This window comes from Rhyacophila brunnea, unplaced genomic scaffold, assembly GCF_057557595.1.
Source record: "Rhyacophila brunnea isolate RB1 unplaced genomic scaffold, BYU_Rbru_1.0 scaffold_15, whole genome shotgun sequence".
Lineage (NCBI taxonomy): Eukaryota > Metazoa > Arthropoda > Insecta > Trichoptera > Rhyacophilidae > Rhyacophila > Rhyacophila brunnea.
Genome location: NW_028232806.1, coordinates 33,522,717 through 33,549,036, shown reverse-complemented (window position 1 = coordinate 33,549,036; position 26,320 = coordinate 33,522,717). Strand labels below are relative to the sequence as shown.

The 26,320-nt window shown below is 30.6% G+C and overlaps 1 protein-coding gene across 1 annotated transcript in view; it reads right to left on the bottom strand.

The window, feature by feature from the left end:
* LOC147075252 (photoreceptor-specific nuclear receptor-like) overlaps positions 1 to 26,320 on the bottom strand; it is a 160,203-nt gene that overhangs the window by 84,693 nt on the left and 49,190 nt on the right. Inside the window, exons 3-4 of the mRNA XM_085942908.1 lie at positions 25,074 to 25,188; positions 943 to 1,046 (exon numbers count right to left, since the gene is read on the bottom strand). Coding sequence (XP_085799034.1) covers positions 943 to 1,046; positions 25,074 to 25,188 — 219 coding nt within the window. The remainder of the gene's footprint in view (positions 1 to 942; positions 1,047 to 25,073; positions 25,189 to 26,320) is intronic.

Here is a 26,320-nt window from a genome sequence, read left to right as displayed (position 1 = left end):
AAGTTAGCCATCTAAACAGTCAAAACTGTCTATCTCGCTCTAAATTTTATCACAGCACAGAGAGGTGCTGTTAAAATATAGCACTTATTGCAACAATTACAAACAACTTATTGTAATTGTTATAATAAGTGCTAATACTTTGATACAAATCTACCCTAGTTGGCCGTCGTATTTATAACTTTAGCGGTCGATAAGTATAGAATAGACCCACTGTTGTCCTAATGAAATTGAATTTACATGCGCCTGTCAATTATCTACGTGGCCGCAGCCATGATTTATTCTGGATCGGAAACATTTACACGTGTCAAGCCTATCAGGCACCATTAGCGATGGGTGCAAAACTACTCAATGCGCTCGCCAAATACTTTTTCGGTGACTTACTATGTACTTATTTTGTATTCGAAATTTTATATTTCTGTATAAAATTGTACGTAAGTATGTTTTTATTTTTATTTTTTAATATTATTATTTTATAATATATTCTCTTTTTCTCTCTTGCCAATTAATATTCTATGGTTTTATTTATTAAGGACATAATTTTGGTAATTTTTATTGTTAGTAGAAAACAATAGTATGACCCTGGTAACATATTAATCTTGTAAAGATTCATTATTGTAATTTAAAAAGTAATTAAGTGTATATTAAAACATAAAAGAACTCATTTAAAGCTAAAAAGATAGCATACGTTGAAAATGTACCTAAGTTTTCTGAATAAAATATGTTCTATTATTTAAATATAATATATAACATATATATATATATTATAATCAGTTATTAATTGTTCAGCACAATATCTACTTGCATTATGTTTTATTCTGTTGTAAGTATATAAATTTAAAAATCCGTTAGACTATTTAACTTTTATTCATAAAAGTCTTTTATAATATAATTATTTTTGGTATAAAGCTAATAAAAAATATTTAACCATTAAAAACCACTCACCATCTTTGTTCATTCCCATGGAAAGGCATTTTTTGAGTCGGCAAGCTTGGCACTGGTTTCTATGAGCTTTGTCCACAACGCACCTTCCTGTTCCTGCTTGACATCTATAACAAAGTCAAAAAGAAAGTAGCATTAAATAATACATTGGGCTAATATATATGCACTGATCAAAGTGAAGACTCCATATTAGGCAATTATTTAAAGCATACCTTCTTAATAAAAATATTTTTTAATTGCCTTAATAACTATATAAATCGCACCCGGGGAATAATAGTGGCACAAGTCCAAATTTGTTATTTTTGAGTTAAGTATGCAGAAATGTTCCAATATATCATTTCTATCCGCACAAATAACGGCATAATTCTTAAAAATATAATGGTGGCCTTAAAAGCATTTTTATCATTATCATATTATAACATTCTACTTGAATTCAAGCAGAAATAGTTGCACAATGATCATTGTGCCATTGTGGATAACATTCAAAATGAGATGACTCAAGTGTGCCAACTTCATGCTATTATAAAGTAAATTAAAAAAAACTGATTTAACACACCAAAATAAAATATTTAAACTGCTCTCCTGCAAAAACAAGTTTTCCGAGTTGTGTCATTATTATTCCCCGGGTGCGAAATATTAACTTAATTATTTTATAATCTAAAAATATATGTTATAAATATTGATTGTAAACTTGGTCAACCAGACGGCACGTAGAAATTTCACTAATACATAACATAATTTAATAAAGGATTAAACTAATTTGGTATATTTCACGCATACAACACATACAAACGATTAAACACGTATTGTAAAAAAAACACACACAATGTCAAACCCTGATATAGCTAGTACAGACATACTAACAATATATACTTATTCATTTTTTTTGCGGTGAATGCGATACGACAAAGCGCTGAACTATCGAGACAGTACAATTTTCTAGCTTGAGTTCGAATCCCCAGTTGGACGTTACATACCTCATACTATTATTTGCTAATATAAGCGATACAAATAATAATATTTTGATAAAACCAAACAAATTTATTAGAATAATTTTATGCTCCCTTGTTTTCTAATATCTACCCTCTGAATAAACAAGAAACCACTTAAATACATATAAATATTATGGTTTCAAAGTTGGTACTAAATGGATAGAAGCTTTGCAGTGTTTGTTACTACAAAATTAGTATAATACGTTTTTATCATAACACAGGAATCAAAAAACAGAAGCGTTGTTCTTTATTTGATTTAAAATTACTTAGAATCAAAATCTGCTATATATGTATTAGCGTCGTATAAAGATTGCAAAAATGGTATGAATATTAATTGATTCTGTATTTTTTGCAACAGGTTGCTGGGATTAAAAAATCTTCAATCAAAAAAGGATTTGTGGGTAAAAAATAACGGGTAATAGTGTGATACTCGTAGTCCAATGCACAAGGTACTGGGTTCTCATAGAAGAGGTTCCGGTTTCGATCTCGGTGAGGTAACAATACACTGCAATTTCTTAAGCCTGTGTATTTCACTTCAATCTTCAAATAATGGATTTAAAATCACCTCCATTCCTTGTTTTGTTTTAATTAATAACTACGTGTATTTAGATTCGTGAGTTCATTAATTTAATTTATATTTTTAATTTAACTTAATTTAATATGCTAAAGCACGGTTGGTACACCATAACAGCATTTCAATGCAGCATACTGCTTTTTCCATATCATAGACATCACATGTGTAGTTAAAATAAGTTCAATTTTACTTCGGTTCTTCCTTTAGGCTAAGATATGCTCATTTATCCCATTAACTGGAGAAAGTTTGAAAGCCACTGAATTAGGGTACAACATATTATAAGCACGTCTGAGTGCTGGCTGCTACTGTCGAACAAGATCTTCTTGTCAACGTGAACCAATAAGCCCCTCCTGTTTTTAACCGAACTTCGACTCCAGCGACTTTCGGTTATTGTCTAGATCTTCTTGTCAGACAGTAGATGAAAAATCTTTTGACTTGATATTCAAAGAAAACTGTTTAATAATTGAAAGATAAGTTCAGGATAAGGGATGTACATCCGCTAAGAAAGAAATCAAAAGAGAATGAAAATATGAATGCTAGTCATAAGTAGATAAGTTAAATTATGAAATTAATATGTTAAATATTTACTAATAAATTAAATTATAAAACTATTTTTTTTATAAATATTTTTTCAATGTTTTAATTCGCTGATGTATCAAGCTCACAGATGTGCGACATTGTAATATTTCTTAGCGAAAAGCTTTAAGTTCCCTATTCAAAACGAAAAGTTATTGTTGGGACGCCGTGCACTTGTATTGTTATGCTAAAACGGGATTTAGTGATATTGAGAGAGGGATCAGATACCCGTCTATTATAGCCAAATTTATGTGCGCCTAATACATGGAACCAAAAACGCATTACATTAATTTTAACACTTGATATTAGTTATTTAACAATACTGCCAGTAGATATCACTCGATCGGTAAAGCATCCAATTAGCGTTTAAAAGGACTCATGCTCAACTCTCAGTTGGGTCATAATTAATAAATAATATGTTTTTTTAAACAAAATTTTATATATTCCATTTTTGACTATGGAAAACGAAAGCACCATAAAATCGCACATCGATCTGCCTGTATCGCAAAATAAGCTACCAAGTAAAATAGGTTAACGTTGGAAATATAATACATCCTATTTATGGCAGGGCTTGAAATGGACCGGAGCGTACCGGAGCGCCGTTCCTGTTCGTAAAATTGGCAAAATTATCGCTCCGTCTCGTGGAAGAAATAACTTTACCGTTTGAGATAGATAGGCCATATAAAAAAATCTAGCACACTTATAAAACGCACATAAAATTAGATAACTTTTTTAATATTTTCAGAAAATTAACGAGCGCTCAGTTTCGTCAAATTTTCCATTTCGAGCGCTGATTTATGGTACCTAAGTATTTTACCACGTTTTTCTTAGCTCGTATTCTTGTTTGTCCGGTGGTTGTTTATCCAGTACAAATCTTCCAATAGATTTGTAACTAACTTTCCGACTAGCTAGACATTTGAAACTTTTAGAATAAATAAAAACACGATGCCGATGCATTCTTTTAATACTTTTAGCCATCTTTAAGTAGAATTGAATTAATTTTCAGTTAATTCTTTTTTGTATGAAAAGTTATTTCGGAAGAAATCCGTAATATAATCCACTATTATTGATTACAAGGGGTCTGGGGTCCTAGCAACTAAATTATTAATATATACGTGCGTTACTATGGAAATCAAAATGACATTTCAGTATTCTATATTATTTGTTTGTTTGTTGCAAAATAGCAAAAAAAGTGATTTGTTGACAATTGCCTTATTTGTCCTAAATTATTAATACATAGAATTGTCAAGTTTATATGATTCAACAGAACACTTAAAAATGTGGTATATAAAAAGTTCTTTTTATCTTGTAATTATTATATATTAATTGACAATACTGTTACTTCCAGGACTAAAAATATTACAATACCAAAGTGACTGTATACGTTATTATTGCAATAAATCTTAATTTTACAAATTATTATATCGTCACTGTTCTGGCAGAAAACACTAATTCGAAAAAATGACACATTGAGTTAGTTATACCAAAATGTTCCTTATTTCAAACTTTACCGTCTGGAAAAAATAAACAGTCTTTATTTTAAAGTCATCCTTTTTACGATTACTTAATAAACTCACATGATAGACCATTTCAAACATTTTAACAACTTCAAAGTCAAATTACTCAAAACTAGTATTCTCCAGTTAGTGTGTTCTGCCAGAACAGAGACGATATATACCTAGCGAGAATAAACTATTTTTTACTTTTAACTAGTGCAAACATTACTTGTATTCATCGAAATAATTTGAATCATCTGTTACATAAGCCTACTATCAATTTAGATTTATATTATATTAAGTCAAATTTTTGTTTATTTTTTATGGATATAAATAAAAATTTCACCTGCGGCGCAATTTTTTAGATTGTAATTTAACATAAAAACAGACAATAATTATTATACTTGGGGATGAGCGACTTGTAATGAAGGGGTATCTGGGCTTTAGATGATCAAAGTACCTATTATTTCTAACATTGTCAGATATCATTGCTATAAATTTTACCTACTGTTATTAATTGTATAAGTATATTATGTACCTGTAATAATATATGGTCGCCTCCTTGGTCATCTTCTGAATCGGGTTTTGAATTACAAAGATCGTATTAGTGATGTAACCAAAAGATAATTTGGAATCGAATTCCTCAACAACGAGGATTGATATTATGAAATACATAATATTAAAATTATAAAACCAAAAACTAAGTATTTCCGGTAAAATTTCCATAATATTACAAATTTATTAAAATCATCAAGTAATAACCTAGTTAGATAGGATGGAATGGATAGGATCAATAACAAATGCCGTGTCGCCATATAAAAATCTTACATTACGAAAGTATGACATGTGTGACTTCTATTTTATAGTACTTAGCGATAATCCATGCCTCCCTTGCTTGAAAATCTTTCCCTTTGGGTATTGCACTAAGCATTCAGTCGAATTAATTGAAACATTTTTTTATAATTATTTCGAATAAATTCATGCAGATTTGATTGATGCAGGGTTAGGAGTCAAATATGAAAAGATTTTTTATGTAAGTTAGCCCTGAACTAAAATATTATAGAAGAAAATATACATACTTACTGAATTCATATGAAATTTATATCGAATATCATGTACGGTTTTCCCTGATAAATTTAGATGGTAGAGAAATAAATAGGTATTTTTTTATTATGGACATTATACATCAATAATTATTTTATCTACCAATTGAAAATTAACTAACACATAAAAATATCTATAGATACCATGAATTTATATTCATTCTGATATTAATATATTGCATTAAATAAGTTTTTTTAATATTATTGTAGGTATTCTGGATTCGCATATTAATATTATGTATATGTACAAAGAATAAAAATATGTTTCTATGGAAAAAAAATATATTTGTAATATATTTACAATATATTTCTACAGGCTTTTTTGACGTAGGTATCCTTTATCTTAAAGGATTCATTCTATATCAAGAAGATTTTGTTCGCAAATCTCTAAACTTTGGGTCACTTTAGGAAAGGATTCAGCCAAAAGATTTACTTTAAAGTGCTATCTGACTGTGTACGACATACGTATAATAATAATATTAAACGGTAAAAAATATATTCGCATACATAATATTTATAATATCAGTACATATTATATTATTAATTACAACATATAACATTTAAATATGATAATATGATTTATTTTTATAATTCAATCAAACCTACTACCAGAAACAAAGGCCTTCCGCCTACGAGAATACTAAAAAAAGACGAGACTGAAATTAAAATTCCAGCCAGTATCTAGCTAATGTATTTCAATGGTGGCTCACTCGCGGCAAGACTGGAATCTCTCAGTTTCAAAACTTCGCAACTAAACTGAAGAGACGCGACTTACTAGTCTCCCAGTCTCTCAGTATCCAGTCCCTCATAAAACAGTGGTGCCAATATAAGTAGATTTTTACCAAAATTGGTAGCACTAAACTGAACAAGCTATAACAAGTCAAGACGTCAAAAGTTAAAAATGAGCGAAACGATTTTTAATTTAAAATTTTTGGCAGAAGTTGAGAAATACCATTGACTGTATTACAAGCTGCCAGAATATTCCTCGAGTAAAGAAGGAAGAAGGAGACACGGTGAAAACCCAAGAATATACTACGATAGAATATTCCTGTTTATATTTTGTATATATTATAATATTTTATATATGTACTTATATTATTTCAAGTGGGTTTCAGTAGCGCCGTGTGCGAAGTGTCAGTCATTGGCCAGTTTATGAGTTTCAACCAGTTCGTTGGATTTTAGTTTCTCCATTAGCAAGTGGCCTAAGGCTACCTGCTAAATACGACAGTTAGTAGTTACTCAGTACAATTATATACATCGCAAAGGCTGGAAAGTGAGTAAGCGGGTTAAAGCAATGGTACCGCTGAGGAAGTAATAAGGTGATGTAAGGTTTTAACAGGGGATAAAGTAGTTCAGTCCGGCAAGTGGAATCTAGAAAAATTATGCACGTGAGACGTACACGGGGATATGTGGTGATCATTATGCGTCGAAAACATGTGGTGAGTATGGTAATCCGCCAGTCGTGTAGGCGAGAGGTCTAAGGTCATAAATAAAAATTGGTATACTTTAAAAGTCGATAGTTTCCAAATTATAATTGATTGTAGGTACTTGTCGCTCGGCAAGTGGACAATCGTAGGACAAATACCGTAATATAGTGTTACTCAAGGGGTACTAAACGCTTACATGGTCTCCCTAAAATACGCTGGATAGACGAAATCATAAAGTTTGATGGATGTACGTGGCAGCGAAGAATTAGGGACCGAAAAGAACGAAAGGAGCTAGTGTAAGCCTTGATCATGTAGTGGATCAACCATAGCTGATGATAATCATAATGATACATTGAGTGTACACGATATAAACTATCAACTGACAAGATTGGATATATTATGTAATAATTAATTGATAGTCTGTAGAATTTTGAATGAAAAAAATAATGTTTACTTGGAATAACTACATTCATTATATACGTAACAATCATGTCTTACGAGGTGTTTTGTTTCAAGTTGTGGCAAATGGCATTTGTGTGATGCCTTAAATACGAGATAGCGGTTGCTTTCAACATTTATATCATAAGAAAAAGCAATCCTAACTCCTTTCACATTTGAGTAGATCGAAAGCAAAGGGGCTTCTCTCCGTCACTTACACATTGATATATTATGGAGATAAAAGTAATGACACAGTTTTGGGGAAGTTTTAGATATATTATAATTATTTTTTATTATATTAATATAGTTAACTGAACTACTTGAACAATTATTGTTAAACTTAAAAATAATCGTAATAATTACAAGATAAAAAGAACTTTTTATATACAACGTTTTTAAATTTTCTGTTGAATCATATAAACTTGACTTCACTAGCTTAAACGATCAAAAAAATTGTACTTGATAGAAATATTGAATAATGAAATGTCATTCCATATTGATTTCCATAGTAACGCACGTATATATTATTAATAATTTAGTTGCTGGGACCCCCTAGCAAACAATAATGGTATCGAAATAACTTTTCATACAAAACAGAATTAAATAAAAATGAATTCAATTCTACTTAAAGATGGCTAAAAGTATTAAAAAATGCATTTGCATCGTGTTCTGATATATTCTAAAAGTTTCAAATGTCTAGATAGTCGGAAAGTTAGTTAAACATCGATTGCAAGATTTGTACTGGATAAACAACCACCGGACAAACAAGAATACGACCTAATAAAAACGTTGTAAAATTGGAAAGAAACCCTGTTTCATCTCACCTACTCAATTGTCCTGCTTCATTCATTTTATACTGTTCGTTCATAAAAATAATAAATAATAATTATAATTGTCTGTGTTGCTTCCAACTCCTTTTTATAAGATCGTCAGATGGTTCATTACATCATTTAAATTGACTATAAGATAATGCATACAATGGAATTCGAGAAAAAATCGTATCATCGTAATAATTTTAATGTGCAATATAATAAAACCAACATTGTGAATATTTTGAGCACATAACAAAAATTGATAGCATTACATCAAGTGCCCTTGTATATTCAGAACAAAAATGCCCTATATTGCTGGGTCACGTTCTGGCAACACTTGAAAGTGTATATTTTTAATATGATGTTTAGATATTGATAAATAAATCGCTGCCCCATGTTTTGCCATACTGACGGCTTATGTCGACTCCACTGGGATTTTAAGGGTGACCCTAAACGTTTGAGTATTCTTCCCTTCAACCACTGGCCCATTGGTAAAATATGATACAAGCAAAAAACAATATTTTGTCTACCGTTTGCAAAGATAATAAACTTTTACCAAATAATGTTACTTGGGCATTTTTTGCCAGCATACATAATATAACAATTAATTTAACTAGGTTTTGCGTGGTAGAACTCCATTATAATGGCATAACTTTGTTTCAAAACCATTATATGTAAAAACTCAAAAACTTTTGCAAACAATAGCTTGGGGGAGTCTTTTTTCATTTAATTTAATTAATTTTCTGTATTACACAAAATTAATAATGGTTCTTTAACGTTTTTAGTAGGTTACATGTAAGTTGCACGTATGCAGTTCATCGTTGAACACTTATTCGTGCGCCGCAGTACGTGAAACATGAGCTCGTCTAACATTTTATCAAATGACGAGTTCTTCGTTGAACATTTCAGCGTGGAATACATTTGTACGTATCTTACAAAACTAATCTAACCGAACCTAACCTAACCTAACCTAGTAAAGACATCTCATAAAATTGGCAAACTAGCGCCACATGTTGTAACATACGTACAAATATACTCCACGGTGAAATGTTCAACGAAAAACTCGTCATTTTATTAATAATGTTAGACGAACTCATGTTTCACGTACTTCGGCGCACGAATAAGTGTCCTGCGGTGAACTATTTACGTACAAATTTCCGGATACGTTTTTAGTATGATTGAATTAATGGTCATAGAAAAATTAATATTCTGTACGTTAACACAATATGTAAACATAGCCGCTATAATGCCCACGGTGGCCGTGCGGTTTACGCGTCGGCTTATAATATCGTGAGTCTCACGTTCGAATCCTGGGTCTAGCAAATACACATATTACGAGTATTTTTTAATTTGTGTTTGCCTATTGGAGTCAGATTATAGACTTAATAGGTTGAGTAAGTGGCTAACGCCCATTTCTCGTAAAAACAAAAATTTGTTAATACAAACCTCCACTCTGTGGTGACTCATATAATCTTATTTGAATCGGACATGGTGAAAAAAAACACATAATAATGAGTCTTTAACGTTTTTAGTGTAGTTAAATTAGTAACCGTAGAACAATTAATATTCTGTACGTTGACACATATAATAATATAGCGGCTATAAATCTATATTATATAGGTACTTAAACACTTATACATAAACTATTCTTATTTAACGAAAAAAATTAACGCAATTAAGAAATTAAGAGGGTATTGTTAAAACTACTAGTTAATTTCGTCCCAATTAGATAAAACACATACAACTTAGTTGGTAGAGTATATGAGCCTAAATTCTATGGGCGCGGGTTCGAATCCCGCTGCGCGTCGTTTTTTTCAAACAGATTTTTCCAAGTTATGAAATAAATATTTCAAGTAATAGCCACATCTTTATAGATGAAATCTATGAAAACCCAAGTAGAAACGACATATATTCAGACTGCAAAATAGATAGATTGACTGTGTAAAGGAGGACTGGACCAGAATAGAAAGCCTTAATATTGGAGAAAAATAAGAACAGGAGTCGGTGTAGGAGATTAATGGAGAATGCCAAAAAGAAGTAGAATGTGGTTTATTTAATCATTTGTTTATGTATTTTTAATTATAAAAGATTGATTTTTATGCATTCATCTTAGCTACTAATAGCTGTACAGTGAAAGTTAATACCATCTCAAGAATGGATCTATATTTTATCTGAGTCAGGATTTTTTACCGTAAGTATTATATATAATTTAAATATTTAGTTATAATCTAATGCACAGCTGAGGTACTCATCCAAAATAGAATATCCTATAGCCATATTTATTATAATTCAATTCATTTTTCGTTTAAGTTCATATTATGCTCGGCGGGCAAGGACCAGAAGTGTCCAAATGGGAATTGATCCCTTGTGGGGTGCGTTTAATAAATCCCCCAGTGTGAAATTGAAAGCTCACTTCAACAATTAATTTTTATCCTTCAGATTTAATATATATTATTAGATACATATCATGTTTTTACCAGTACAACTATTGCAGACAAGTTCCTGTCACTTATTTACATCAACAAAATGACGAAAACAAATGTGGTTTTTTACCGTAATATTGATAACTTTATAATTTTTGTCGTATAAAAAAACATCTAAATATAATTTTCACAGCAGTGGCAAGAGGTAGAGGTAGACTGTTAAGATCCGAGATAAATAGTGCACACTAAACTTTGTCAGTCAAACGTATTTGTTTTCGTTGATGTAATAATATGAACTAATACTACAATTAATTGGAGATGGTGCTGGTTAGTTTAAAAAAAATTAAACCCTACCTAAACCAAGACATAGTAGTTTAGATACGCTATGGGCGATCCGACAAAAATAGTGCACACTTTTTTGATAATACCTATTTGTTTTCGTTGAATTAAGAATACATAAAATATTACAGATGGTGTTAGTTAATATTTTAAAATTCATTAAGCCCAGCCTAACCAAAGCATACTTGATAAAATATTCATCCATCCATAAATTATCTTAAATTGTGTGTGATTTAATGGCATAATTTTAGATATTTTATAGATATACTAATATTTTTGAATTATCATTAATTATGACATGGTTTAATTGAATTTAAAAACTAATCGAAGCTATCTGAAATTTGTAGTCTTTCTCCAATGACAAAAAATCGTTTGACTGACTAAGTTAGGTGTGCACTATTTATGTCGGATCTAAATATCCTACCTTTACTATTCGTCACTGGTTAACAGCATGATGTTGTAAACATACTATACAAAAATATTCATTTGTAATGCCTACAATAAACATGAGAATTTATTAAAATAAAATGAATTTTAAGGAATCCGATTCTGTGACCCACCGATCAGAATCTTAATATAATCCTTCTAATCTTTGCTTCATGTTGGGTAACATTTTTGTTAGAAATTATAAATGACCATTTTCGTTCCGTAGCCTGAGCACATGGGCCTCAATAGAGTAGAGATTAAAGTAAACAACATTTATCAGACATGACTCTTGTACTTTTAAGTCGATAATATTTTGCCACTCATTGACTGCATGTAGTATATTTAAACACTCCAATAGTCTGGATTAGGGAATCCAATCTCGAGCCAAAATTCTAATCCCGGGATTACAATTTATCAATCCCAGGATTGGCATTTTTTCCATTGTTAATATAAAATTTTTATATTTACAAATAACATTGATAAAATCGGTCATAAATAAATCTAGTATAATTTATACTATTTAAGACATTTATTGTTAATATTGTATACGTTCAATCTTGGAAATACATAAGTTTAATGGAGTAAATAATATTGTAATATAAATAATAATGTAAATTTAACATGAAATTGCTGTTTCTGATAGTAAAGACTTAATGAATGGGTTAGCAAGATTTAAAATAGTAAAGCAAATCATGGTGTACTTATGGCCTTTCAGCTTCATAAATCTAATTAGTCAGCCAAATATGAAACTGCCCTAAAACGTATGAGATCATGGTGAAATTACTTTGTTAATAGTACGAAGCATTGTTTTTTTCCAATCTTTCTCATTTTTATTAATTTATGTAAAAAAATAAAATAAATCGGCAACTTACACATGGGAATAAATCAAACTTCATTCAAACTCAATTTATTTCTAATGTACCTAGTTATTTGTTATCAAAAGTATTTTTTCTGTTATATTTTCGTTTTTATTTTATTTTCCATAAAAATTGATAAAAAAATCAATCCCGAAAGTTTCAGGATTATGTTTATCAATCCCGGGATTCATATGTATTGAAAATAGCTCGGGATCCCGGGATTGGAATCCGTAGTCTGGATGAATGTGTCCAAATGTTTGAATTGATTTATTGGAATTCTACTTTTACACTAAATCAAATGCTACAATATTATGCTCCGTAGGTATACCTTAAAACAAAATTGGTCGATATTATTTTTTTGAATTTTTAGTTTTTATTTTAAATATATTATAAATGATCGTTCCAATTCATGCATTGAATAATATGTAAGTAAAAGATTTAAATTCCAGTATCTGTAATATTTACGCAGTTTCAATATTATTTACACATTTCAAGGTCTTTTTTACTTTGATACATTTTCAAATGAAACTATTTTTTGATTGTAAGAATTAAAAATGTCGCTGATGTAGATAACTGTTTGTACAATTGTTTTTTTTGTTTTGATCACACTTGGATCAAGTTTGCAGTACAGCTTTAGGTTTTTTTTCATTTATTTGTTTCATTATTTGATGTATGAAGTATTATATATTAAGGCATACAGCAAAACTCGTCAAATTTACATTTTATCAGGGTTGACACTAACCAGTTGTTAATAAACAATAATATATCAGAGTTATACAATTATTAATGATTTAAGGCTATACTTCAGCTGAGGCATGGTCTGAAAAGATTGTGACTAGGCGATGCGCGTATTATACAAATGACACGAGCCGAACGAAATATAATTTGTCATAAAAATTCAGCATGCGTCTATTTAATGTTATCTTTATTGTTATATTCGTAACAATAAAAGTATAATCATTGACATGTTTTTCTTTTTCAAGTACATGCGGAACGTTTTTTAGTCATCTTTACACGATTTAAGAATATATTCCTCCGACGCCATTACAAAACAAATTGACGTGCTCACACCTCGACTGTCGGTCTCCGATTGGCGATGACTTCAAAATTTCGTTCTACCTATTGTTGAAAATTATTTGCCGTTTCACTTATGTATGCTCTTAAGAGCACATGTAAATTATTTTTTTATATGACACCATTCCAATCAGAAAAGCTTTTCCAGAAATATTTTTAATTGTTTACTAAGTAAATTAGATAGGTACGTACCAAAGTTTTAAATAGAAAAATAATTACTTTAAAATGGGCTTGATAAAATAAATAGAAATAATTACAAGATAAAAAGAACTTTTTATATACCACTTTTTTAAATTTCCTGTTGAATCGTATAAACTTCACAATTTCATGTATTAATAATTAAGGACAACTAAGGAAATTGTCAACAAATCATTTTTCTGCTATTTTGCAACAAACAAACAAATTTAGAATACTGAAATGTCATTTTAATTTCCATAGTAACTCACGTATATATTAATAATTTAGTAGCTAGGACAACCCCCTTAGCAACCAATAATAGTAAATTGGATTACGGATTTCTTCCGAAATAACTTTTCATACAAAACAGAATTAACTGAAAATGAATTCAATTCTACTTAAAAATGGCTAAAAGTATTAATAGAATGCATTGGCATTGTGTTCTGATATATTCAAAAAGTTTCAAATGTCTAGCTAGTCGGGAAGTTAGAAAAAATTGATTGCAAGATTTGTACTGGACAAACAAGAATACAAGGTAATAAAAACGTTGTAAAATCATAGAATTTGAATATATTGAAAAATGTTGCAATTTTTAAAAATTACATATTGATTCTCTTCTATAGACTATGTCCAATTCTAATAAGATCATGATATTACGGACCTCTACCTACAGAATGGAAGGTTGAGTTAACATATTTTTGTTTTCGCGAGAAAAGGATGTCAGTCACTTGCTCAACATATTAGGTCCATACTCTGACTTCAAACACAAATATAAAGACAATATGTGTGTTTGCCCGATCCAGGATATGAGCCTGCGACCCACGACATTATAAACCAACGCGTCAGCCTCTCGGTCATCAATTAAAAAGTTCAATACTTATAAAGAATGTATTTTACTGCATAATATAAAGAAAACATTAAATGACATTTATATATTATAATAAACATGTAACTAGATAAAAAATATTATAAAGTGAAATAACGATCGTGGACATTAATTATTCATACACCAAATTATGACTTTATGGTATTAATCTACTTTTATAATATGTGTATAACAGTCCCACGGTGGCCGCGCAGCATGGACCTAATAGGTTGAGCAAGTGGCTAACATCCCTTTCTCCTTTCGTAGGAAACAAATTTTAATACTTGCTTAAATTTTGCTCTGTTTTTAATACCATTTATTAGTTTTTTCATATCATGTTATAAAAGTCTTGAATTTTTAATTTGTAAAGTTTACTATATGTAATAAATACATGCCCACGATGGCCGCGCGGCTTAAGCGTCGGTCTATAGCGTCGTGGGTCCCAGGTTCAAATCCTGCGTCTGGCATGTACACATATTGTTTTTCAATTTGTGTATGAGTCAAAGTATTGACCTAATAGGTTGAGCAAGTGGCTGACATCGATTTCTCGTAAAAATAAAATCTGTTAATACAAAGCTCCACTCTTTGGAGGCCCATATTATGATCTTATTAGGATCGGACATGGTCAGAAAAAAATATTATTATAAATGGAGTCCCTGATGTAGGTAAAAATACAATACTTAAAAAAAATGATTCGACAAAGCACATTATGTGTTATACAAAGAAGGCATTTGCTTTTTATTCTGTAACATTTTCTATTACTCATTCTTTCCTTTTAACTCCATTTTGTATTAAAACACCTGAACAAACATAAATGCCGAGGTTGGTCGTTGTTCCTGAGACATTTTTTTTATGTTTGCATTATAAATAATATCCATTCCTACACTTATTTACAAAAATCTATGATTATAGTTTTAATAGTAATAAAATACATATATATTGTAATCAAATGTAACCGGTAATAATAAATAATGGATGTAAAGGTAATTAAAAGCTTTACATAATTACCTAAGTAAAGCTTTCGTTTTATTTTACTAGTATGTAACAACCTATGTATCTATTATGTTGAACAATATAGTATTATACTATTGATTTACAATTCAATTTATTTCAAATATCAAGACATAATGAACGAATTAAAAATTGTTTTATTAATAACTTAAAATTTAAATTTAGTTAAAATGAAACAACGATAAAATACAAAATTACATAGGTATAATATAATTTAATAACGGTTAGAAAGGAAAAACTTTATTGAAATTTGAGTTTGGTGATTCTTTGTCCGGTACAAATCTTGCAATCGATTTTTAACTAGCTTCCCGACTAGCTAGATATTTGAAACTTTTAGAATATATCAGAACACGATGGCAATGCATTTTTTAATACTTTTAGCCAACTTGAAGTAGAATTGAATTCATTTTTAGTTAATTCTGTTTTGTATGAAAAGTTATTTCGATACCATTATTGTTTTGTTAGGGGGTCCTAGCAACTAAATTATTAATAATATATACGTGCGTTACTATGGAAATCAATATGGAACGATATTTCATTATTCAGTATTTCTATCAAGTACAATTTTTTTGATCGTTTAAGCTAGCTCGTTTAAGTTTCAAATGTCTAGCTAGTCGGGGATTTAGTTAAAAATCGATTGCAAGATTTGTGTCGGACAAACAACCACCGGACAAATAATAATACGACATAAGAAAAACGTTGTAAAAAATAGATGACTAATAGACCTTAGACCAGTTGCAACATAAAAATTGATGCATTATATATGTGTAATAAGGCATTTAATTCATAAATTAAAAGGGGAATTTTATATTGAGATTATCTGCACTCTTGAGTTGATAACATTACCTACTACAATTCCTATTAAGGTCACTCATTATCACGGTGAATAAGCCTTGTATCATTTTTGTGGTGGCAGTACTGCATGATGGGATTTCGCGCGGGATTTTCCACGGCGTGTTGGCCATCCACAATGAAAAGCAATCGACGAAATCTCAGTGTGACCAACTGTCAAAATATCAACACATATGTCGCGCGGCCACCGAGATTATACGCATACAACATTATAATGTTGTGACCTCATTTTAAATTTACTTAATGAGAAGTAAAAATAAAAAAAATGTCAATATATTCAATATTTATATACCTACCTAATATCACTATCGCTTACTTTGACTTACTAATGGATATGGATGTCAGAATAATAAAATGGTCCTCATAAATAACCCTGCTCACAAATATCTGGTTCTGATCGCACACATTTTATTCTTTCAACATATATCAATATCGATTGAAAACGAACACATATTGCAATAAGGGTGATTTTTTAATATGATATTGATGGCTTTACAGCTTTGTTGTCATGACCTATCAACATATTATTATCTGTATATTGAAATATTATATAATGTGTATTATACATAGTTGTGAAATGAACTCTACATGCATTACAATCAGGGTAATTAGTGTAATTCCGCGTTAATGTCTTTGACCAATTATGCTAACGTGTATTCTTTATTATTAAGGTTTTATATAATTACGAGTGTGAGGGAGTGTCCTAGTATACATAACAAGCATACTATATTCGTCACAATACCTGAGACGTGACATTAAAGTCTTTTTGTATACTAGGACTGGCTGTTAGCCTGTATAGATGTATTTAGGTATAAGAAAAATTTCATATAACATGACTTTTTAAGCTGGATTGACAAGTTCTGTTGAAATACCTACGTGGTACCTAATACATTGCTCAGAACCGAGACGATTGGAATTAGCTTGATGAGGCCTTCATCCAGCAGTAGTAGATTCATCCAGTTTGATAATGATGATATGGAGCATCTTATAATTACATTATATAATATTTGTATTGATTTATCTATCTGTAACGCAGCGTAGCGCACACATACTATCTCTTTCTGCACAAAAGCAGTCCCACTGCACTGCATAGTAATAATGATAGTGTGATCTGACCCACGTGGTAGCTCTCTCATGCGACTGTCACTCTTGATTAAATTCACGTAGAATATACCGGCTTTATCGAAATAGATACTTACCAATCTATTTTGGTATTCAGATCGATGCGTCCTTTAGCTATTAATATTATAACCCTATATTGCTTTGTGTATTATATTGTTGTTGGCTAAATAGTACAAACATTTTTTGACATGGCTGTGGTAATTTATTATGAAATAGAAATCGCCACAGTTTCTTTAACATTGCCTTATTCCATTTTGTTCTAAGTGCATTATTTTCGTTATTATTTTTTTGATATACGAAGAATCGATATTATAAAAGTCTTCTAAAAAGTTACTAGGTGATAATGTATTATATTATAAGCTGTGATAATCTGAGCTATAATAAATTTTATTATTTATTTGTATATGGTATATTGACAAATTGTTTTAAATAAAACTATATGGATTAAAAATATAGTGATGCAATTCCTTTTTAAGTAATGGATAAAATATTAAATGATACTTTTGCAACATACCTACATATCAATATAATTCAATAAACTAATAAAATGATATGATTTCTATCATTTAAAAATATATAAATGCAGTAAAAGTATGTTTGCCAAAAACAGCGTAGAAAAAACATTGTCGAAAAATTTAATTTACGCAGGTACTATGGATTGCAATACCGGTACATACTTCAAAGCCGGTATCCCAGTATTTTTCGATACCGTAATACCGGTTTTAAAAATCGGACAATACTGATATATTCGGTATTCAAGGTTGAAACAAAATGTATTAATTAACATAAAAGGTTTAATATGACTATTTTGTCTGGTTACGCGATGTCTAGTTTACTTCCGTTGCCCTTCGATGCCTTTGGAAATCAGCAATGGTAGGTGCTTTAAAATATTAATATTTTAAAAACCTTTATATAATATATACATATGCATAAATAGTTCTGTATTTTCCCCCATATATTTTAAAAATGTCAATAGTATTTTCATTCAGTATTGCAATTCCTAGCAAGTACTTATGCTTTTACTTTTTGTACAAGAAGGAAAAAACAATTTCTTTAGATGTTGCAATAATGTAACGACCAAACAGAAGGCGTATTAGAACTCTACCATACGTGTCCTATAATAATATAATCCAATGAAATCAATTCCCATTCTATCAAAGAGAACATCATGCATAGCGTTTCGGTTTAAGGGTTAAGGAGGGGGTGATCTGGACAGGCAAGGGATGGAATTTTGACAGGAGTGCACAACGCCGGATGATGGGGTCGCGAATTTTAAAATAAATTCATGCGGAAAAAAGCACAAGGGGAATATTCCAAATGTTTCAATTATTGTTGGTACGGTCACAATATAGTATGTCAATTTGTTCATTATTTCCAATGTAACTCGATTAAAAAAAACAATTCATAACTCTATCTTAAATAAAACACCCGGTAAGTCATGATTGTAGAGTACATGCGGAATGCATTTCAGGTAACCATTTAATTTTATTTCTTAATTCAAAATGCCACGAACTATTATATTTAACTGCATAATATATATTATTATTTTTGTACATATTTGAAACATAATAAGATAGGTCGTTATTAAACAGTATTTCTTATTAAAAAAAGGAATATAAAACTGATTGAAATTGACAATGTTCTTCTAATCGGATAACTTTGTTAATATTTTTATTGCAGATAATTACGGAAACATTGCAATAGGCCAGGGCGCGCCAAGCAGCGAGGGTGTTAAGGGTGCGAATCACCCGGGTGGCAAGATTCAGCGGGCGGCCAAGGTCCGAAAAAATATTTTAATGATAATAATCAAAAAAAAGGTAATTCATTTATATAAAATGAACTTTAAGGTGAAATAACTTGAACTGAGATTTAAAAAAAAAAAACGTAATGCATTTAAAAGAAAAATATTGATATTTCATTTATGAAAAAATGTCCTGTAACTTCAAAGCAACAATGGAATAACTGAAAATATCCACTGTTGATAATTGACATAAAATCTTACCATTAATATCCGCAAACCACAAGCAAATTACAGTTATACAGAAATGTAATATATAGTTAACGATTTTATTTGTATGAAACAAACATTAAAGTTCAATTATCTTGAAACTAGAATTTAAGATATGTAGCGAATATAGATTTAAAACGATTTATAATATTATAACTCCGAATGTTAAAATATGTCATATTTTTTTGTTTTATGGCAATAAAATAATTATTGTTTCAAAGTTACTACTTGGATTTTTTTATTTGCGCGTCCCTGGCATTATGTATATATTTTTGCGGTTGATATTATTTGATTGAATGAGTTCACACCAGGGAACTCAAAAATAATGGGAACTGAAATACATCAATACAAGGCAGGTAACCGACTCGAGTAAGGAAGAATCCGGGTTAAACTTACACACGTGTCAATAATACGTTTTAGGTCGAATACTGAAAACTGCTCTCGGTTTATGCATTTACGCTCATTTAATGTTGGTGTATTACACACACCATTGCACGTGCATAATGCGTGCTTCATTTTCTTAGGACACTAACACAATCAAAATCCTGCTTCACTACGCGGCGTATTGAATATGGCCTATCGGTATTCTATTTATTATCTGTTCTGTGGTTCACACATACAATCGTGTTGGAATGGTATATTTTTTTTAAAGTTATATTTCTTTTGGCGCGTTTAGTAGAGGGTAAAATTCAGAGCTGCGCGCGCACACCGTTACAAAAGTGCGACATGATGAAGTTAGCCTTAGTTGGATATACCCAACGCGCATGTGCGAATCAGTCAACTGTATACAAACTCAAGATACTCAGTATATTTTATTTTGTTTAATTGTGTAAAAATAATATAATAAATATCATTTTAATTTGATTATGCTTTTTAATCGAAACTTTATTCATTGCAATAAATATCTTTCTTTTATTATTTTATCGTATTTTCTACTTATTTATTTTGTTACACCAAATAACTATAACTTCTAACGCACGTACATAATTTAATTTACATTATTATAGGTATTATATAATAAAAATAATATAAGTTTTCTCTCAGATACTTTATCCCTGGAACTAAGTCCAACGTACTCGTAGATACTGTAGGCATCTGAACTAAATCAATTTGTCGAAACTGTTCGCATCGACCCCATCAAAAGCGACCCGAACGGTGAAGAGGGTTTGCTAAATTGAGTTATGACATTAGCAACAAATTAAATGATTGTTGCGAACCTGACACAAAGGGGGTATTTCCCTGATAAGATGTGTAAATGGCATCGTAGCTTCGTGGTAGTGCGCTTCTATGTTATTTATATTACATGGTAAGAATAAGCGTGCGAATAGGTCACGTGACTGTTTATCTGACAACCGATACATTGCCATACGTGTAATTTTATAGTGTTATAAATATACTTAGTGTAAATGACGGAAGCAGGGGTTAGGGTTTAGATATGTACATGAAATAGCTCAAGGATCTCAGAGCAATAATACAAAATAAAGAGTGTATTATCCGGCTATATGAAGCCGTTTTCTAATTTTACCACGTTTTTATTAGCCCGTACTCTTGTTTGTCTTGGTAGTACAAAATTTTTCTTGTTTGTCCAAGATTTTTAACTAACTTCCCGACTAGCTAGACATTTGAAACTTTTAGAATATATCAGAACACGATGGCAATGCATTCTTTTAATACTTTTGGCCATCTTTAAGCAGAATTGAATTCATTTTCAGTTAATTCTGTTTTGTATGTTTCGGAAAACATTTTGTTAAAAGTAATATTTACTACTCACTATTATTGGTTGCTAAGTGGGTCCTAGCAACTAAATTATTAATATATACGTGCGTTACTATGGAAATCAATATGAAATGTCAAAATGACATTTCTGTATTCTATAATATTTATTCAGTATTTCTATCAAGTACATTGAATTGTCAAGTTTATATGATTCAAAACAAAAACGTGGTATATAAAAAGTTCTTTTTATCTTGTAATTTATTTATTATTAACTTATCTGTGAAACGTTATACCAATAGGTTCCTTCTCAGTACGACTACCAAATTTAAACACATCACAGTTAACCATGTTTTCTACTAAATTAACTAAGCATATTGACCAGTAACTTTATATTTCGCATGAAGATAATACGTGCCTACTACCGTTTTTGCCCAAAGCACATAAGTTAAGCCAATATTTACCGGCTTCACTTCTAGGTTAACCAAGTCCATTCAAATGTCTTCTATCTTACTCTTACAAGTATTGCGAAGACTATACGCGTGCTTTTCTTACTCGCACATACGGTTATTTTTGTCCTCAGTGAAAAGCCTTTTTAGGACGGACAAAAAAACGTTGCAGATTTTTAGCTTAGATCAAATTGACTTTATTATAATTTATGAAAATGATGATTATGATGTAAAAAAAGACGATCGTTAGCAGTGGCAGCTCGACGACTTTCTAGGTGGTGGGGTTTAGTCAATAATTATCAAATATATGTACAAGTATGTACTTACCTACATTCTCATATTATTATAGATACATTATGTACGAAGCTACTTATAATAATATGATTTTATTAATGAGGAAATGTGTAATTTTTCAGAAAAAATAATATTATAGAATAAAATTATTATAGATTTATTGAGTTTTGAACAACAACATACAACGAGCGTTTTTAATCACCTATGGGGTCATTCTATTCGGTTCGGTCCCTAGTATGCGTATAATAACGCTGATGCATTCACATACTTTGTAGAAAGATACCATTATTGAAAGATACTTTGTACCATAGCAACGGGATGGAACTGAGAGACCTCGATCAGCGAAAAATAGACGACATAGCTATCTTAATTTGTACGTAGGTGTCAACGTGCAATAGGGCGTTTAATAAGTTATTTTAATACCGCGTAATCATTATTATGTTATTACATAATTTACAATTATTGCTTTATTTATTTGTTTAATAATAATAAATATTTCTCTAAAATTAAGACCGATAGACTAATTAAATAATTTATTTAATCATTTAATTAGGTAGGTATTTTATGACAATGATAAAAATATCAGACGTTTTTTACGCATTCTCCACATGATAACGATGTGGGGATGGTCCCTATGAACCCTTAAGGTAGAGCCGCCCGTGATTGTTAGCCTTTTTCTCCGAATATTATCTACATTCATGCACATCAGGGAACTCAGAAATAATGGGAGCTGAAATACGTAACGCGTGCGGAGTAACAGGCAACCAATCTCGAGTGTGGAAGAATACGCTCGTCCTTAGTTCTGACAACTGCTCTCGGTTTATGTACTGATGCTCATTCAATATTGATGTATTTAAAAGTTTCAACACATACTATTACACGTCTATAATGTGTGGTTTACTTTTGTACGACACTCACACATTCAAATATCTGCGTCATAATGTAGTGTATTGGGGTATAGCCTGTCGAAATTCTATTTATTAAACTGTTCTGTGATGCACATATTATTTCAGTTGCAAGACTTAAACTCGTAACCACTGGCTATATAAGCGTATATTATTATCTTCACATTCTCAGTTATCACAGTGTCGTAACAACAGTGATGTCCCTAGATAAAATGCCGCCCCTAGGCAGCGCCAAAATGCCGCCTCATTTTTATATACAGTTTTTTTTATCATCCTTTCATGAGTTCAATATCAAAGAAATGTATTTTATGGAAACAATACTAACAAAATATCAGACTAATTATTCGCAAATCTGCACGTGTCGTTTCTGGTCACCAAGGACGTCGAATGGTAACGGAAGTAAACTAGATATCGCAAAACCCGACAAAACCAGTGAGCTGATTTTTTTAATGGAAAGATATTTTCGTTATTACTAAGTTTAGGTAGCTATTTCTATATATTCCAAATGATTTTCCTCAATTTTCCGCCATTTGAGTAACTGCCGCCCCCAAGCGACGCTCAATCTGCCTACCCCCACGGGACGTCACTGCGTAACAACGATTTCAAAACATACATTATTTAATTTATTATATTATTTCTTTTCCTATGAATAACGACAGTCTGGAATCGGTTGTTATAACATGGATAAATTGACCAAAACATAACCGAACAAAAATCCAGAAATTAATTGGAAAACCTTTCCCCATTCCTACGTATCGCGCTTATTTCCACAATCTCTTACTTTGCGATTTCCACTGATTGATTTTGTGGAAGCATAATACTGTGTGTATGGAGTATGTAAGTCAGTACTGGAATAGACGCTTGACCCGTCCGTAATAGGATTAGTTCCACAAAGAGAGGATTATTAGCGGGAGTCCAAAGATTCGGTACTTAGTAAAAGTATTTATTATTGAATTCATTATCACTTTCATGTTTGTTTTAAATCAATCTGATGCCACCAATAACAACAGTATGTACCTAAAACTGTATTTAAAAAAAAATCGTTGTGTGTACTTTTGTACGCGCGTTAGAAGTTATACTTCTTTGGCGTAACAAAACAAAAACAAAACTTGTGATAAACTAGATGCTTTGACTAGCTCTTAATTATCTTGTTAAATTACACACTCAAAAAAAAGTACCGCTTATTGGAGCGCCGTTAGTTTATTTCTATACACTTTAAATTTACTAAATTATATAATGGTTTCTCGTTGTTTTTATTTTTAAAGTACCAACTGTCTGTCTAACGTTTAATCGTTTGTTTACGTAAGGAATTGCAAATGGCCGACAATAATAAATTCGCTGCCTAGGCAACGGAACAACTCTAAGCTATAATACTATACTGTATAATCGTCACGATGCGTAAGGTGGTGCGCTCGGCTGATAACCAAATAATCGGTGGTTCGAATCCAATCGAGTGCATTTTTTTTCGTGTGAAAATATAAATTATGTGTTACATGTCACACGACAAAAATACACACTGATCTGATTTCCAAACACGCCAAAAGAAGTATTACTTCAATAAGTAAATTTTATTTTATTCTTTAGGGTACGAATATGATGACAATTGATAAAATAAGTAAAACTAAGATAATGATATATTTTAAATTTTATACCAAATATATACCCAGGTGAATATAGGTGCCAGGTTTGAATTCTGGGTTTCTAAAATACATAATATATTGTTTTTCGATGTGTGTTTTGTCAGAGTATGGATCTAATAGGTTTAGCAAGTAACCAACATCTATTTCTCGTAAAAACGAAAATCTGTTAATACAAACCTCCACTCTGTAGTGACTCATATGATGTTCTTAGGATCGAAAATGGTTAAAAAATATATAAATTATTTCGATACTCTAGTTATATAGGGAAACAACTCAAAATTTCATGGTTTTGAGTTGATAAAGTCGATGTAGAAAGGTTTTTTTTGTTATAAATAGTTTTTTAATTTTTATATAATACTGTTTAATAATATTTCTTTGTTTCTAAATATCATGTTGTGAACGTCTTGACTTAATAATTTGTTATGTTCACTATTTATGTAATAAAAAAAATTGTAATTGCGCATGGGGATTCATATTTTCGCTTATCCTCACTCTTGCGGCAGGCCGTAACGTAATGCTTTGTCGTCAAAATCGAAATGAAATATAATGATAATTTCTTACCTGTATATAAGCTTTCTACGGACTGATCTCTTGAAGAAGCCGCTACATCCATTGCAGGCGAGGATTCCATAGTGCTTTCCTGAACTCGTGTCGCCGCATACAACGCACACCAACCCTAGAATACAGGAGTATATGATATTCGGTCATATTGTCAGAATTTTGAAAAAAAAAGTTATTTTTAATGAACTTCATAATAGACAAAATTTAAGAATGTAACATTCTTTTATCGAGCATATCGTCGCTGTAGGATTGGTTTGTCGAATAGATCAAATGTCAAATGTTCAGGAGACGAAAAACAAATTTCATTATCCTATATTTAAATATATGGAGGTATTTAAATTGTTGTTTTTACAGCATATGAATGCTGTTTTCATTACAAAGCAATTTAAAGAAAATGATGTTCTGGTCCATTTAGCTACAAAAAATCATTTTGCATTGAAAGATCGATTTCGACAAAAATGGATATTCGACAAACCAATCCTATAGCGACGATATATAATTTGAAAACATCTCATAGAAATATATAAACTAAAAAAGATATTTAAAAAAAAATACGATGCCCAGCGGGACTCGAAACCGCGCCCATGTGCTCCATCAATTATGTTTATAAATAAGTTTTCTAGTGGTTATATATTATCTCTCTGACGTGTTTTTATAATATTATGTTAGTTAATAAAACAATGTTACATTCCTTCAATATTGAGAATTATATGAAAATAATTTATTAAAATATTAGCAAGTGTAAGTATGTTACATTTAAAAATTGGAAAGATCCTGAAATCGGTTAGTAATTAAAATAATATTAATACTTTGGCTTAAAATACAAAAACCGACTGTCAAAATTAAATGCAATACTTTAGAAAGCGTTTCAGAGAGTATTTGTATTGTAAAAACACTAGTTAATTTCGTTGCAATGAGATAGGGTACCTATAGCTAAGTTGGTAGGGCACATTGACGCGAGTTGTTATATATTTATCTGAGGTGTTTTTAAATTACGTAACTTCATAGTACCTATATAAATATACACATGACAAAATCACACGTTAGGTATAAGTTGAACTAAAATAAACAATATTTTGTTTTGAAAAAAATCAATATTTCAAATATTGTTGAAACAGGTGTAAATTAAATCAAGAATATCATAATTTGTGAATTGCAAATTATCTCATGGCCTACAAATGCTACATTTATTTCAACATATTTTCTCCAAACAGAGCTTAGGAAAATATCAAGTAAATATCTTCCGT